Source organism: Charadrius vociferus, unplaced genomic scaffold (genome assembly GCF_000708025.1).
Source record: "Charadrius vociferus isolate BGI_N301 unplaced genomic scaffold, ASM70802v2 scaffold14, whole genome shotgun sequence".
NCBI classification, from domain to species: domain Eukaryota; kingdom Metazoa; phylum Chordata; class Aves; order Charadriiformes; family Charadriidae; genus Charadrius; species Charadrius vociferus.
The window spans coordinates 8,399,831-8,417,067 of NW_009648876.1; the positions used below are offsets into that span (position 1 = coordinate 8,399,831).

General features: G+C 34.1%; 1 protein-coding gene across 1 annotated transcript in view; it reads left to right on the forward strand.

Annotated features, from left to right (window-relative positions):
* Nucleotides 1-3,667: 3,667 nt before the first annotated feature.
* TTC6 (tetratricopeptide repeat domain 6) overlaps nucleotides 3,668-17,237 on the forward strand; it is a 31,491-nt gene continuing 17,921 nt past the window's right edge. The window contains exons 1-2 of the mRNA XM_009887018.1: nucleotides 3,668-4,033; nucleotides 16,170-16,313. Of these exons, the coding sequence (XP_009885320.1) occupies nucleotides 3,668-4,033; nucleotides 16,170-16,313 (510 nt within the window). The remainder of the gene's footprint in view (nucleotides 4,034-16,169; nucleotides 16,314-17,237) is intronic.

The following is a 17,237-nucleotide window of genomic DNA, read 5'->3' on the forward strand; positions in this document are numbered from 1 at the left end:
TATGTATTTATTTAAAACTTCTAGATAGTCCATAAGGACATGCTTAAAATGTTGTGACCATGTTATTTTAAAAACGGACACGAAGCATGGCAATAGTTTGTATGCGATGACAAAATAATTTAAACACCGTATTTGCAATTTGAACTAACCATTGATGCTTGATTTTTAAAATACTAGTTTCATATTCAAATAGAAGTAGTCTTGTTGACTTTAGCTAGCGATCCTTTAGCAAAACTACGCATAGTTCGTTAAAAGAATTTAGCAAGTAGTAATTCAGTATTTATGCAATTTGCAGTCAAACTATTTGATTTGGTGATAAATGACACCTAATGATACATACACGTAGTGATAAATGACAGCTTTACATTGAGTTTCAGCTTATTAATAAATCAATATGAAGCCTAGATTTTTTTAAAATATAATTTTCCTAAAGAAACGTGGCACACTTGTGACATTGAGATTTTTTGTATCTTTTCAAAACCTCACAGGGTGTAATGCATTACTACAAATAAAGAATGAAAGGTATTTAGTTACTTAAATCGAGTGCTTTAAATGATTACTAAAATAAACTAAAGGCTGATGCAGTGTCTTTCTAATAAATATATAAATTAAATAATTCTTAGCAGATGTCTGTAACCAAGCATTGCGAAAATGTTTCTTTGTATCTAATTAAAAATGATTCAAAATTATTCAATGCTTCATTTATTTTTTCATTTATTTTTATTTATTATTAACAAGCGTTTCTGTCTGTAAATTTCAGGCAGTGGCCATGAAATTGCGTTTTAATTTCTTTGACGAAGATGTGTTATGCCTAGTATTATAGTGCAAGTCAGTAAACTGGAATTAACAAAAAGACTGGGAAGCAATCCATTTGTTATTGCAAATAATACTTACTTAATAATTAATAACAATTACACACCAGAGGATAACAGTTACTCTTTTGGTTCAGGTGATTCAGGGATAGGGGCACAAAGTAAATGGGCATAATTCCATTCACATATTAACTATGTTTCCACATAATACAATTGGACTTCCAAACATTATACAGAGTTCTCCTGTCTTTTCTTCTGAGTTCATGAATATATCTCAGTTCATCTTTTTGTAAATGTCATTTTTTTAATTTTAAAATTTAACTTTCCTACAGGAGCTGGGGGTATTTAATTCAAATTTCTTGTGATTTTAGCTGTTTATGAGCTTCAAATAACTTTGAGTTAATGTTTCAGATCTCTTTGCTTTGACACATAACCTGAAGTATGCAGATCTTTTTTCCCATTAAATACTGTAATTTTTTTTCCAACAGTGTAGTTACCATGTCACTTTTCTTTTTCCTTTACAATTTTATGTAAAATAAAATCAAGTCCATTAAAACTAAGGAAATGTGATATATAAATCTTATTTCAAATGAACATCTAAATAAATTAAGTTTCCTTTTATTAACAGACAAGTTTGATTAAAAGATCAGTCTCAGCGCCGGAGATGACTGCTTTCAAAGATGAAATTACGTTAAAAATGTCATCTAATTTCAAAACCAGCATGAAAGAGTTGAAGGTTATGAAGCAACAGATAACTGAGCCAGAGGTTGAGACAGAGATCGGGAAAAGTTCCCCTACCAAGCATCTATTGAATCAAATCTGTGATGATCCTCAGTCAATGCAGACAGACAGACCAGCAGAAAAAATGCCTACTTTGGCTGGACAAGAGGATAGTGAGAATGACATTGTTCTTGTGGAGCAACCTCAAAAGGCTGGGATTAAATACACTGATTTCCCAAGAAGAAAGAAAACAAAGAAATCAAAGAAAATAATAAATCCTAGAAAATTAGAAGCTGTGATTAAGAAATTAAGTATACCCCCAAAGATTCTTAAAAGGTTTTTTTTTTTAATTAATGTGTATAGCCTTTTTAAAGAATGTATTTTAGTTTGTAGCCGTATTATCTAATTACAGGTTTTATATTTTGAAATATTAAATGTTGCCCTGAAATTAAGTAATAATAGTTTAGTTATGTGGGAATAATATATATTTTTTAATGCAAAGAAAAAATACATACTGCTCAGGTATCTTTAGGACACTTAGTATGTACTGCACTTTAAATGGAAATGGTGTTGCTTCATGCAACAACCGAAAAAGTTTTATCTAAGTTTAAATGCATGATTAAAATGGTCAAACTTCTTTCTTCTGAAAGACAAGGGGGAAATCCTAAATTCCTAGGAAACAGAAATGCTAGGCTGGACTAACCTGCTTTGTACCATGAACTTTGTAGATTACATCAAACAAGTAGTTCGCTTTTTTCCTTTTGTTTTCATGTATCACTCTACATATTTTTTTTAGTGAATATTTATTAGTTACTTCAGATATGGGGTACTTTAGAAAACATGCAAGTATAAAAAAAAAAATTAATGTTCTTGCTAGTTTTTTGATATTTCTTAAATTCCTATGCTTAAAGTGTGACCTGCAAAAAAACCTCAAACGTTGTCTATTTTTGTGTACAGTCATATGTGTCCACATTGTGCTTACACTGATGCTCAGGCCTGGTCCTTCAAGCCAGTTTTCCATTCAGCTTCTCATTTTTTTCTGCTTTTGGGCACCTTGCAGTAGGTTTATTCTTAAGAAAATCAAAGGTACTCAAATGGTGTGATATACTGGTATAGTGAGCTGTGACTAAGGGAGAAGATGGCCTTTTTGCAAAGTCTTGCTTTAGACTGGGGTACTGTATGTTCTTTGCTGTCTGAGGCTCTCATATCAGTTTTGCTTAACCAAGTGGACTTCATCTTTGTAATATTTTGCATGTCATTAATGCATTGGGCTGCTACATTTTTTATGTAATTTCCCTTTTTTTTCTAGTAGGATCCTTATTATAAAATTGTATAAATATTAGGTACATAGTGCTACAAATATATATATGTATAACATATTTTCCCTGCATTTCTTTCTTGTATTCCCTTCTGTGTTAGCAAGGCTAGTATTTGTGATAAAGATTGTGTTAAAGGCTTCTGTTACTCTCACTTTGATGTCTCAAAGCAGACGTTGATATTGAACATTTGTTCAGGCTCATCTTGGAAGCTATGAATTTTCCCAGATTATCATTTTGTAGATGTCCTTGTAAATGCAAGTGTTTTTTTTCCACCTCTGGGTGGTGCTTCTTCTGCTTATATTTTCATGGCCTCTTCCTGATATCATTGGGATCTATCATTGATATATTCATCCATCTAGGATTTATCATCATTTAGCCGTGCTGGTAATTGTACACTCAGAAGTATTGTCCTTTCTTATTGTCCTTTTTTATTGTCCTTGAAAACCTAAATTAGAAGCTTCTGGAGGAAATAAGTATGCAACTACGGATAAGTGCTGAACGTTCTGGGGACATGAATCATTCAGAACAATTTTGCTTCAATAATGGATTTTGATAAATGGCTGATAAGTTAAAAAATTATCATTAACAAGAGATCTAACAATAGTTTTTTGAATAGTTGTTGACTGGCAGATTGCAATTTGATATAGTTAATGTATCTGGGAACCTTTAGCTAATTTTAATATATTTTTCCTTAGGTCTGTGTCTCTGGGAAGGCTTCCTATTCATGATAAATTCAGTATCAAGGTGTCTTCAACAACCAAACAGTATCCGAGCCACAGCATCCCTTGTTTGTTAGATTTTGAAAAGTTTGCAAAAATGAGGGGTGGAATTCCAAAAGAAACTTCTGCTCACATGTGGGTCCATGAAATATGGAACTGCTGGTTTGATGAAACTTTCCCTTCTTGTGGGACTGCTTCTGAGAAAAAGGATACTGAATTACTAAAACGAACTGAGACGGTGGACTCTCAAGAAGCAAATCTACAAATAGAATTAGTTGACTCAATGCAGCCTGTTCTTCTTGAAGGTGCAACAGTTAGTATTGAAGATTTAGAAGAAGAAGTAAGACGACTGACTAAGCTAATAGAAAACGAAGATCATCCTTCAGCTTTTCACTACTGCAGGCGTGGAGCAATACAAAGAAAGTTAGGCAAGTTAAAGTCAGCTATGGATGACTTGGAAAAAGTAAGTTTAACATGAAGTTTTACTTCTATCAAGTACTTTTTTTTTTTTTTGAGTGTCTGAGTTGTTCAACAGGTGAAGAACTAGAAGCAGGAGAGCTGATAACTAGCTGAATGCTGCCACCTTTTACCTTTGTATGATAGCATGATCCAAGTTTAGTCCCACAAGAATGAAGAAGGCCCTTCTAAATAAACTGTGTTTATTTACCCTAGAGTTCTCTGAGCACCATAATGTTTGTTTGGAGAGCCTTGCTCAGGATACAACGCTCCTAAATGGAGTTGGAGATAGAATAGACAAAAACGACAAAGTCGTTTGCTTCAAGTTTTTCTGCTGGCAAAGCTGACAAATATATTTTTAATTTCTGCATAGGCATGGTAAGCAAATAAATTGAAAACTAATGTCTTTCCTGGTTATAATTAAACTATCACTTGACACTAAGATTTTATACAACAATACTAGGGTTTTTCCATGTATGTTTATTTTTTCAACACTTTTAAGTTCCCTTTATATTGCTACAAACCTGCTATTACTTCTACCCAAGATCCTGCACCACTAGAAAGAAACAATCAAAACAGAATAAAAACATTCCCCCCCCAAAAAACGGAAATGAAAAGAGTATTTTTAAAGTCTATAATTTAAATGTGGAAGCTGTAAAAGCTTTCAAAGGCATTCTTTAAGCAATGGTATAGTTCCTATGTTTGTGAAACCTGGGTCATGTGCTGTACTTCCGGTATGATATTTTCGTTGTCATTTAACATCTGTATTACACACAGCTACTCATAACCAGGTTGAGACCCTTAAGCAGTTCATCCTATGTATAACGTTATACAGCAGAAGATGTCCTTCTTTCCTTAATGAACATCTCAGCTCTTAACACAGCATTAGGTGTTGAGAGAAGCAGGTGCTTTGGGGTTCGTGATCCAGATCTCTTGTGCTGATACTGCTCTGTGGGAGTAGAACACCATCAATCTGCCAGTGTCCCTGAACACAATCTTAACAACAGGCACCTTTAAGTAATGTAAATAGCATTTCTTTTGCTAAAATGCAAAACTCAGTTGAAATATTTGGAAATGTGCAGAGGAACAAAACAATGGCTTCGTGTTGGTTTCTGCATTCCTTTCAGCTAACAGTCTCAATTTTAAGGAGGCTCACGGTGTGTCCTGCAGTGCAATTGACCCTTCAGATTTTACTCTGTTTCTAGAATTTGTCTTTTCCAATATTCAGATTGTCTTAGGGTGAAATTTACTTTTATAACACCATTTCTGTTAATGCTTCTCTTGGGGATAAATCTATAATTTTTATTTTTGAGGGGACATAGGTACCTATTTTATGCATCTGCAATCTGTATATATTATCTTCCAAACTTCAGATAAATTATCTGACAAAAAAAATTACTATATTCATAGAAACTCAGTGATTATCTTGTGTCCTTTTTATTCACCCCAGTCTTTAGAAACAGACTGTCAAGGGTCTGAAGGGCTAAGGATTCTACACCACGGCAAAGTGGTTCATTGACCAATGGGCTGACATCAACTGTCAAAATTGCTTGCCATTGCTATTGTGTATTTTAGTGAAAACATCACTGACTTTTCTTTTTAAGATATATGAACACAATTGTTATATAGTTTATGGATCCTAGAAATAGTTTATGTACCAAAATTTGAGAATTACTGTTGTACCAGAACAGTCTCAGATTTGTATCAGTCTGTATATTTGTTTCCATAGGGCTGTTAAGTGTGTGTTATATGCATAATGAACATATGTGAAGTATCTTATTTGATTGATAATATCTGTCAAGTGATTTTTGTTAGGGACTGTTAAGTACTTTCTATAGGAACCATAACAGCATGGTTTGAAAAGCTGAATCCTTTTTCACAAGGACAGGTTAATTTTTTCTTACTTTCACACAGAAGAATTCTGACTTCTAGATATAGTTCAGATAACTATTTTAAAGAAATCATCAAACATGGTAATATCCCAAGTGGTTAATATTTTATGCTGAATATACTGGTAGCTTGGACTCTCATTCTGCATATGTGTAAGTACACGATGCTTTTGAATAAACAACTGACATTAGTAATTTTTTTTTCAGATTTTCAGGTTAAATAAAAGTTTGTCAGCCTAGGAATTTTCTTAAAAAAAATTCACTTCCGTGCAAAAACTTTCTAATTTCCTATGTACTGTTGTTCCTTCTCCTATATAAATAGGTTATTTACTTATTATTTTTATAGGCTATAAGCTTAGAACCACTACTGCTTAATGCTTACTGGCATAGACATTTGATTTACCTCTTTCAAGACAGAATTTCTGCTGCTTTGGGTGACCTGAATTTTATAACTAAATGGAGCAAAAATAAAGCAGGTAAGTATCTATTGAAGTGTAACTTAACAGTTAATTTTTCATAGTGCTTTTCTCTGGTTGCCTTTGGTCCTAGTTTTGCAAAGGTTTTTGTATGTTCTTAACCTTACGTTAGTTGTTTTATCCATTTTATAAAAAGATTGTAAAGCAGACATGAATATTCAAAGGTTTGGGACAGAAGTTGGGTTTCTAAGGCAAAAATAACTACTTAACTTCAGTGTGTTTTTAAAAAAAATGAAAGAAAAAAAAGAAAAAAGGAGGACTGATGGAAATTTTATCCATTAATTTAATGGGTAAAGCTGATAATAATCCTGTAACAGAGACAGTGTGCTATTGTGCGTCAGTCAGCCCTGTTCTGCCATACCCTTTGAACTGGGAAGGAGCTTAAAAGGGAAAGATACCACCTAGTTGACAGACCAGGCCCTGCAGGTCAGTGAAAGTGATTCCTCTCTGCCAGGTTGTGATGCTGCACCTCCAATACTTGGTCCATTTTTGGAACCCCTGGTATGAGAATGAGAAGCTGGAGAGAGTGCATTAAGATGGTCGGGGGTCTAGAGTCGAAGTTGTGTAAGGAAAGGCTGAGGGAGATGAGTTACTTAGCCTGGAGAAGGCAAGAGGGAAATCGGCTACATAATGGGTGCTAAGAGAAAAGACAGAGTCAGACTCTTCTGAGACACATGTGGCAAAACAGGAGGCAATGGTCAGAGGAAAAGCCTTGATACTGTGCAAACATTGTTCAGCAAGAGCTAAAATGTTGTGTAATCAACACTGTTTTAGCCTCACAGCACAATACCGGCAGTTAAGTTAACTCTATCCTGACCAGATCCAGTAGAGTGGGGTAAATATTTGTGTTGGCTCATTTAAACTAAATCTTTTTGTTTGTTAGTGATCAACAGGTCTACTAACTGGCTTGATGGGCCATTTCTGCAGAGCTCTACAGAGAGCAGATTTGTCATACCTGTGAATCCAGGAAGAGCTATCAGTTTACAGCTGCACGGGCTCCATGCTTGAGCACACAGATATAGCTCTAAACTTTTGAGTTCTCTTGCTCAGATTAAAACAGGACTTCCCAACCTTTTGTATAATCTACTGTTGTATGTCTACTGCTTGTGTTAATTACTCTGTAAGGAGGAGATGACTTATTGTTTTGGGCTGCTAAATAATGCCTTTTATATTTTGGGTGGTTGTTTCAGATACATACCTGTCAATGGCTGAAATTTACAGGAAACAAGGTGATAATACATTGGCAATCATCAATTATAGTTCTGCAATACAATGCTGCCCTACAGATGACGACATTTATTTTAGGAGAGCTGAGCTGTATTTTGAGGAAAATAAGTTGTTATTGGCCATGGATGATTACGCCAAAGTAAGTTCAATTTCTTGTACTGTTACAAAATGTAGTAACTTTGTGTAATTTTAGTAAAAGTAAACTGTATTTGGATAGTAGCTGGGAGAACAACTATCCGTTCAAATAAATTATGTTTAAAAAAAATATAATCAGTGCTATGGAAATAAATAAGTAATTTCTGTTACTCCTGCTGACTAATTCAATAAATTACTGAATGTCTAAAAATTATCAGCCACTAATAAGCTTGCATCGCTTATTTTTTATTTCTCTACAGTTAATGGAAATGACAGTAGACATTAAAGGACAAAGGAATATAATAGAAAATCTGAGAATAAAAGAATATTATTTTTTGTGCTTGGCTAAGACTTTTATTCATTAGAAATAATAAGAATGAGGAATAACACCATGTATTACTTTATTTCTTTCATTATAGTGTTTTCAGTATAACCCCAAAAGAACAGATGCACTTATGAAACATGGAATACATTTCTTTGACCATTCAGTGTTGACTACAGCTATTCAGGATTTTACAGCTGTGATCAAGGAAGACCCCAGCAATGCTCAGGCAAGGTAGAATATATAGTTTGACAAAAGTATTTGAATTTTAAGTGGATTGTTAAAATAATATTATTATGTAAAAGATTGAATATGCGTTAAACAATAATAAAGCAATTGCATTTCCAAAGAGGTGTCTAATAGAAATAGAACAGGACTTCTAGGCCATGGTATTCATTGGGGAATCTTTGGATTAGTCCCTAGACCTTAATTTCGCTAAGCACAGAACTATGTGCTAAGATGCCACTGGAGTAATGCAAATAGAGTCAGTTGGACTTAAGCACGTGCATATGTGCTTTGCTCTAAAAAGCTGGATTTAAATACATGCTCAAAGTGAAGAATGTCCTTAAGGATTAGAGTTCTATGCCTAATTTCCATTGGTTGTCTTGACACTTCTAGTTTTAGAGTAGTGCTGAATTAATGTTTTCCATGAAATTTTTTAATTATGAATGAGAAGCATCTTTGTTGTTGAATTATAACAATGATTTTGAGGTTTGACTTACAAAGACTGAAAAAAAATTATATGATTTCCCTACTAGAAGATGTGACTTCTTTTTAGTATCATTCCTGCAAAGATTTACATTCTTTCTATACTTTGTTCTGGATTCATGAAAATAGATGTAAAATAAAAGATAATCAATACCAGGTTATGGTACCTGAATTTAGGTATCAGCTTGCTGTATCCATGTGATGTAGGTTTCTGAGCAGCCATTATCACCAAAGACTCTAATCAATACAGTTAGCAGACTCTAGGTAGACTGAATATAGACTCTTCTATAAGCCCTAGAAAACTTGTTCAGCTAAACAGCCATTAAGTGTATATTTTTGGATTAACTAAATTGCTTTCATCTCTTTGGATTATATTGACTAGGCCTTCATCAACTGTAAGGGAAAGTCAGACACCTAACATATGTTGTAGACATCTACAAATAAACACATACGTTCAGGTGTCTTATTCCGGAACTGATTCCCATCCAAACTGAATAGAAATGGCTAAGGAAGGAGGGAAGGATTCCCCTGTGTGTGTCTTCTACTTGTCAGTCCATCTCCTTCATCACAGGGAACCACAGAATCATGCAAAGCTTTCTGATGACATTAGGTTCCTGTGCTACTAAAGTAATTTACAGATGCTCCTTAAAACTCTGACTTTGAAATAAAATCTTGAAGCAACATAAAGCTGCATTTGGCTTCCTCAAATCCACTAGTTCATTGAAGCTCACATGTTGATGTGTGGGCTCTGTGAATAATCCTAGTGAGTATTATTAGTATCAGTGCCTTGTGTTTGTGTAGAGTTAAACATGTGATTTAAATTCTTGAGGAACTGACTTTAGGGTGTTAGATTGAAAAAAGAATAGTATATATTTTGCATGATGACTCTGCATAGAAGTGGGATGTGGCATAAGACCCGGTTAATAAGTGAAAGCTATCTTCAGTAATACAAAAATATAAGTTTTGTATGTTATGTCTTACCCTGTTTCCCTATTTCAAGTACACTAAGATGGCACTTAGGGACATGGCTTAGTAGTGGACTTGGCAGTGTTAGGTTTATGGTTGGACTCAATGATCTTAAAGGTCTTTTCCAACCTAAATGATCCTATGATAAAATACTTTTACAGCCATTGGTGTCTATTCACACTTTTTCACCTATGCTTGTGATTTATCTTGTTTAAATATATTGCTAGCTTCCTGAATTTGAGGGAGGAATAGTGTAAAATGGTAGGATCTGATTTTATAAACTTGTCTGTTTGAAAGAAATATTGAAGAAAAGAATGGATATTTTCAGAAAGCTTTAATGGTAATGAGGAAAGTTTTCTATTTTTTCTTTTAAATCAGATTTAACAAAATCTGGTGTTTCCCATACAGAAACTGCTGCACCAATAGACTGTGGAACTTGGAGAGAGTTCCATTCAACTCATTGATGCCCAAAGCTGATACAGTTTTCTATTATATTGAACTCAATTTATGCAAGTGTGGTGATCTGCTTATATGGTATAGATTACTGGACTTTGATCCTTCAGACTGTCTTTATTCAATTCAGAAATAAAATTGAATGTTTATTCTATTTTTCAACATTTTTTCCTGAATAGTTACTTCAAGGTTGCATTACAAAAACAGTGGAAGAACTCTTGATATTAAGTTGACTAAACCTGTTAATATTATAAATAAGTCATGCTGTAGGTATAATTTTCTAAGGGAAATTACATTTAAAGAGAAACTTTCTTCCTTATTAGGCTGTATCGAGGAAGAGCATACGCTAAGCAGCAGCAGTATAGAAATGCAATACAAGACTTAGCAGCAGCAGTTCATCTAGACCCTTCTTGTTGGTTAGCATTCTACTATAGAGGCTGTATACTACGACAGACTGATCCGAAAAGAGCTGTGCAGGACTTCAGTGTTTCTGGTATTGTTTGTTTCTTTTAATGGTGTGTATGTTTATCATTGAAAAGAGGAATGACCACTCACCAGTAATTACTATGCTGCAATATAACATAGAAATTTCATGTTGCAAATATTGAAATGTGTGGTTGTCATTCAGTGTTTGGTAATAACTTGCTCCTTTTAATTTCTATTAAGTTTGCTATTAGACATTGTCTCTTGCTGCTGCTGTTTTTATTCATTTTTTTGGCCTCTGCTTCCTAAGCTTTTCTGCTTCACTTTAACAATTTGAGTGGGTGTAATTGAGAATTATAAATATGTCTTGAAGGTATTTCATGCCACAATGAACAGTTTCTGTTATGATCTAGTATGTTATGTTATGGTTTATTATATTTTATAAAACTCTAAGAAAACTAGAGTAAAAAGTAATGTGCAAATAAGTTGGCATGGAGTAACTGAAATATATGTGAATATCTGACCAGTTGACTTTTTTTTTTTCTTCCCTCTCCCACAGTACTCATCAATGACACTCAGGAAAATTTCTGTTCTTTTCTTCATCGTGGGATTGTGTACTCAGAACAGTGTCAATGGTCACTTGCAATCTCTGACTTTGAAAGTGTCCTAGCTTTGGACAGGTGATTGGACTTGAGAATTTTAATATGTGTTGTTTATATTCTGATTACCTGGGGACATAAAAGTGCTAATAAAGGAAAGTAGAATCAGAACTGTTATTCAGCAAATATACTGGGATTAACCACATAAAAACATGATGTTGTCTTCTTTTAGTATCTTTTGCCTTATTTACTATAGTCTTAGTATAATAAAAATAATTATTAATATATTTCAAAATTAAATTTTACTTTGCTGTACATGGCCACTTGGCAAATAAATGATTCTGGTTTGGCAGACAAAAGATGAAATTGAAGTCCTAATTAAAGTTGACTACTCATGCCATAATAATTTCATTAGTCTTTGGGGGGGGAATCTGTCCACAACACAGGTAAAAAGTCACACTACATTTTTTTTTTTTCCAGAAGAAAATGCCGCAATGTTTTCTTTAGCAAGAGCAAGTAAATGATGTCCCTGAAATAAAAATAATAAAAAAAAAAAATGCTGTTTGTGATCCTTGATAGTTGGTAACTGAAGCTGATGCTGAATTGCATTTCTTCCTACCACTTACAATTTGTTTCTGAAGTATTTTTATCTGTAGCAGCCCTGCTGTGCAAACGGTCTTACACTATGCAACAAACCTCCATACCAGTTAGCTGTGTTAATTACCATACTCTAAAGCTATTGAGTTCTTGTTCAGCTTCTGGCAACCTCAACAGTCCTGTCTTGAGCAAAGGCTTCCGTTATGATCTGTGGCAGGCCTAAAGACCCCTGCAGATCTTGGAAACGCAGGTCTTCCTACCAGCTAGCCAAGTGAAAGAACAGAAAATAAGGGAGCAGGCTAGTGGGAGAAAATAAGGGAGCTAGGAAAACTTGTGAGCTTTGTCAGTCTTTTGAAATTACCATGTGGTTTTATTGTTGAAGGATTCAGTATTTCTTGGTGTATTCAGTATGTACAAAATTACCAGCTAGCTCTGTTTCTAGTGCAGTGTCTATTTCAGAGACTTGTCATCATTTCTTCACAATTCACATTTGGAGTGCTGGTTTTGGTGATCAGAGAGCCTCTAGTGTGCAGCCAAACATCACAAGCTACTGAAATGGTGTTTTTTAATGAGCTATCTCCTCTGCTGGAAATTACAATTCTTTAGCTCAGTGTGATCGTAAAATAGATGTGTGGTAAATGTCATAAAAGTAGATGAAACCTGTATAAGTTGTGGTTAATACAATGACATATTTCATGCAATAACAAAAGGAAAAAAAAAATCTGTTTTTAGCTCTGTCGTCTTTGCTTACCTAAATATTGGTTTGATACTGCTATTGCATCTCGATCAATACTATGAAGCTATTCGAAGGTTTACCAATGCCATTGAAATTGATCCTCTCAATGTTCAAGCCTATGTATGCAGAGCGCAAGCATATCATAAGGTAATAAATTCCTTCTGCTTTTGTTTGCAACTTAATATAGCTTTAGTTATATTTATGGTTGTTGTGACTATTTTAATACTTATGCCTTGGTCTTATACAGATGTAAGAACCTGCTTATAGCTGTATGTTTCAAGTAGTCCTTGTTACCATAATAGGATTACCTGCATTGCAATTCTAATATATTGTTGCATCTAATGCAATGACCCAGAATATTTCAAGTGTCATTTTATCTTCTCTACATCAGTGTACACCTAATCTGAGCTTTACTAAATTTCTTGAAATACATTTAAAAAAGTATTTTGTTGAAAATACGTGGTTTTAAATATAAAACCCCACATTTTGAAATATAATGTTTTCTAAACAGAGTTTTCTTGAGAATACTGATTTTTCAGGAAACTCAGATTTTCTTCCCACAAATGGAAGTGAAAACTTTTTCAATATTTTAATTTACTGTGAAACAGAATGTATTCTACTTCTGCATGGGATTTGAGAATGGTTTCTGCTAGCAGGTTTTTTTTTGAGATCCTCTCAGGAGTACAAGGAATGGAGTATTCAGTGTGACCTAATTTCTGTAGATTTCATTGGCAGAATTCAAACAACTGTTTTGTCTCACAGTGCTTAGTTGTTTTCAAAATATTTTGAGAAATTGCTCACACTGTTCATTTTCTTCCACAACTAAAGGAAATGGCTTTTAACTCAGAGTCCATCTAAGAGGACTGGTGATATTCTTCTTTTTTTGATACTGTCTTTAAGAACTTGTGCCAGTTTGCTCTTCTAGGCTTATTTTTTGTTGTAGGGTTTTTTGGGGACTTTTTTTTAATTTCAATATAAAGCAATAAAATCCAGTTCAGTACATGCATTCCATCAATGCTGTTCTTTAATGAGAGTTCAAGTTAGCAGCTATCCCAGCTGGATGAATCAGTCCTTGTAATGATCAGTCACTGTAATGATCTCCTTTCTCAGCATCTGAAGCACACTGAATGGGACCACATGCACAGACACTTGAAAAATAAATGCAAATTCATTACAGCACTGAAGATTCATCAGGACATACGTGCATGTGGATTTCATGACCTAATCTCCTTCCCAATAGTGCAGACTCTTCTCTGGATTTTGGAAAAGTAAAGAAACTGTCTGGAGTCTGGATCTGCCCTATGGGAGAGTATGGAAATATGTAGGGTAAAAGTTTCAGACCTTTACTAAAAACATGTTGAGCTCCTTTACAGAGGGTATATGTGCCTTGTGAGTTATTACCATGTGGGCACTACATCGTGCAGAACCACATTTACAGAAATAGCAATTGTGTCTCCAAATTGTGCTCATATTAGCAATTAAATTGCTGTTTTTTCTTTATAAATTACAGATTCATAATTTACCAAATGCTGTGAAGGATATAAACCGAGCCTTTCATCTTTATCCAAATAAATCACAACTTCGCATATTAAGGTAGGAAAGTGATTAGTTGAGAACTTCAGAGATATCTCACTTATTTAAAAAATTCCATTTGGAATGCTGTTGGTAGATACCTTTATATTATTTGAAGCCTGCTCTGAATGGGTTTTAAAAAATGTAGTATTTTCATAGCATTTTCAAACCTGAAGAACTTTATCTGCATAGTGTCACCCAAGTATTGTAATCGTTACCTTGGAGGGAGGAACCTTGTTGCATATACAGGATTCTGCTCTTTGAAGTACATATAATTTCTGGGGAAACAGAAGTAAATAGGTGCCATGGCAAAAAAGCAGGTCTGAACTTTTTTAAAAGTAATAATTGGAAAAGTTTTCCCCAAGTGGATGGGTCCTTCACAGATTTGTCTGCAGAGTCCTCATAATGCAAAGAATGTGAAGGATTGAGTCCAGGCCAATTTAGATTTCAACTATTCTTCTTACCCATATTCAGCCCAGTGAGAAGTAGTGACTTTTACCAAGACTAAAAAATAAATTACTAAATAAAGCTGTTTCCTCCCCTGAAAAGCCATAGGAACTAAGGAGGAAATGCTAGGATATTATTCCTCATGAGTATTAGGGGAATTAGTTACTGTGTTCCAGTCAATAATACTGTAGTTTCCTAGTTTTAATATTGGGTTTGCTCAGCTTGTCTCTCAGAGCGTGGTTTGGCTAGCATCACCTCTTATACTGATGCCGATGTCTGAGGAGGCAAAAAATTGTCTGTTAAAACAGAATGTATCTATCGGCTATCAGTCTGTGGTGGATTTTAGAAACGCTATTACTAAGATTATTGTTGCAGTTCTTGAGATTGTAAGGATTACTATCTGTGGACTCTACAAAAAAAAAAAAGTGTTTTTGTAACTCCTACAGTCTGAATTTCTTGGTACTATGATGTGAGAGAAAAAAATAAAAATTTGACAGATATTTCTGATGAAAAAAAAGTAAAAACTTCAGATGTTTTTATTGGAAGGCGTTATTTTTTTCTGTTTCTCTTTTTATACTAATAAAACCGTATTTCAGTAGTATTTGCACTTTGAAAGAAATGCCTGGAAATAGTTTTACTAATTACATCATTCTAGGGGACATTATTTAATGGAGTTGAAGAAATATGAGCTGGCAAGTTTATGTATTCACCAACTTGCAGAAATGGATGAAGGTAATGTCAATTTCCATCAATTTTCCGAGCTAGCTGTGAACCATGGCAACAGTCTGTAACCAAGGAATTGTTCAAAAAAATTAAGTTGAAGCATGCAAATATGTTAGGTGCCACGAATCAGCTAAAATATAGGAACTTATTATCTAGAGTATTTTGTTTGTATGTCTGAAGCCTTTGAAGGTAATAATGGTGTACTATCACCTGTGATTTCAGAATTCATTTTATCTTGAGTCCTTGTTTTTTAATTATACTTTTCAGTATTGGTAATTTCTGCTTTAAAGGAGTATTGAGTAAGTATTTTTTTCTGTACTTATGTACAGTCTTTCCTAGCAAAATATCAAATAGCTTTAGAACTGAACCTTCCCAATGTGTTTGAACAGTAAAAATGTTGCAGTATAGTAGTTCCTTGTTATGTGCTGGGCATAAAATGGCAGTCCCGAAGCTCTTGGTGAATCCATATGAATAGCCACACTGTATGAGATTAATTTCCTGTCTCTAGTAGTGATCAAGTGTAGATACACAGGGCACAAGAATATAAAAACAAAGCAGGCATATGGTGATACTTCCGCAGAGCAAAGCCTTCTTACATGTGGGAAGAGGAAGGTAAATATTTGCAGATGTTTAGCATGCAAACTACACTCATTGATAAATAACTGTTCAACTTCAGACTTTTGTAGGAATTTCGTTTACATTTGTATTTTTATGGATGCTAAAATAAGCTTTGATACTCCAAATATTTTAATAGCATTTTAAAGTTTGCATATAATTTAAAGTTATTTTATTTTGGGAAACATAAAGATTAAAGTAAAAGAGATTATTGTTTTTCATGGTGGTTTCCTTCCAGAATCCTTTACGTCTCAGCCTGTTCAGCAAGCACTCATTCAGTCATTTTGTCAAAATCACGATAAGGCCATAGAGTGCTTACGTGAAGCTACTGCAATTCAGCCTGAGCCTTCAATGTTTGTTATTTTAGGAAAAATACAAATGAAAGCCAAGAAAACTAAGGTTAGAAAAGTTTACATTATATATATGCCAAGCAAGACAATGTTTTTCTTTCTATATTCCTTTAATATTTTATGAAATGTGTTAGTACATAAATAACCCTTCAGAGTAGTTCATCGTTTAAATTATAAGAAGACCTGAGTAAGAATTTTCAATAACAGCAGCACTAATAGTTTGGCATAAATTAGGAAATTTTAGTTTTAAGACACTTAAGATGATCAATTAAAAGAGACAATTAAATAGATTGAAGTCCATTATGTGTCATAATTTTGCTTCTTTTGAAATAAAATAATACAGAAGTATGTCTAGCATTTTTTGTCTAATAAAATGCAGAAATAAAGTTTAATTCATGTGTGTGAACGGAATATATAGTGTATAGTTACAGGTATTTTCTCAACTTTGTGAATATATGTCATAGGGTTTAACTAATATAGTCACTTAGCTCTGAGTCCTGCAGTTAGCCAATATTTGAGGCCTGCAGCATTGTTGAAATTGGCCGTATGGATTAGCTGTTTCATTTTGTACACTCATATTTGTTTATACAAAATGTAGAGAGTCCTGTTTCCCCAAACACAATAGCAGCAAGCAACAGGTCATAAGAACTTGAATCTACCTGTATATTAAGTTGTATGTTTGAAATGCACAGTCTTTGTTTCCTCTTAGCCTTGTGTTTGCAGGTTCTTTTTAAACGAAAAGGTATGCATTTTGTAAAATTTATACTCTTGCTCCCTGGGCTTGTACCAGACAAGACCTCTTGATCTGTTCAGCTTTTTTGGTTAGTCTTGGGTGTTCTATTTGTCTCAAACCATAATGGGATGTTACTAGTTCTGCTGTCTTTGAAAGAATGCTAGAAGTCAAAGACGGTCATCATTAGTACCCTCCAATTCAACCCATTTCAGTTGTCATGGTTAAGAGGATGTCTATTAG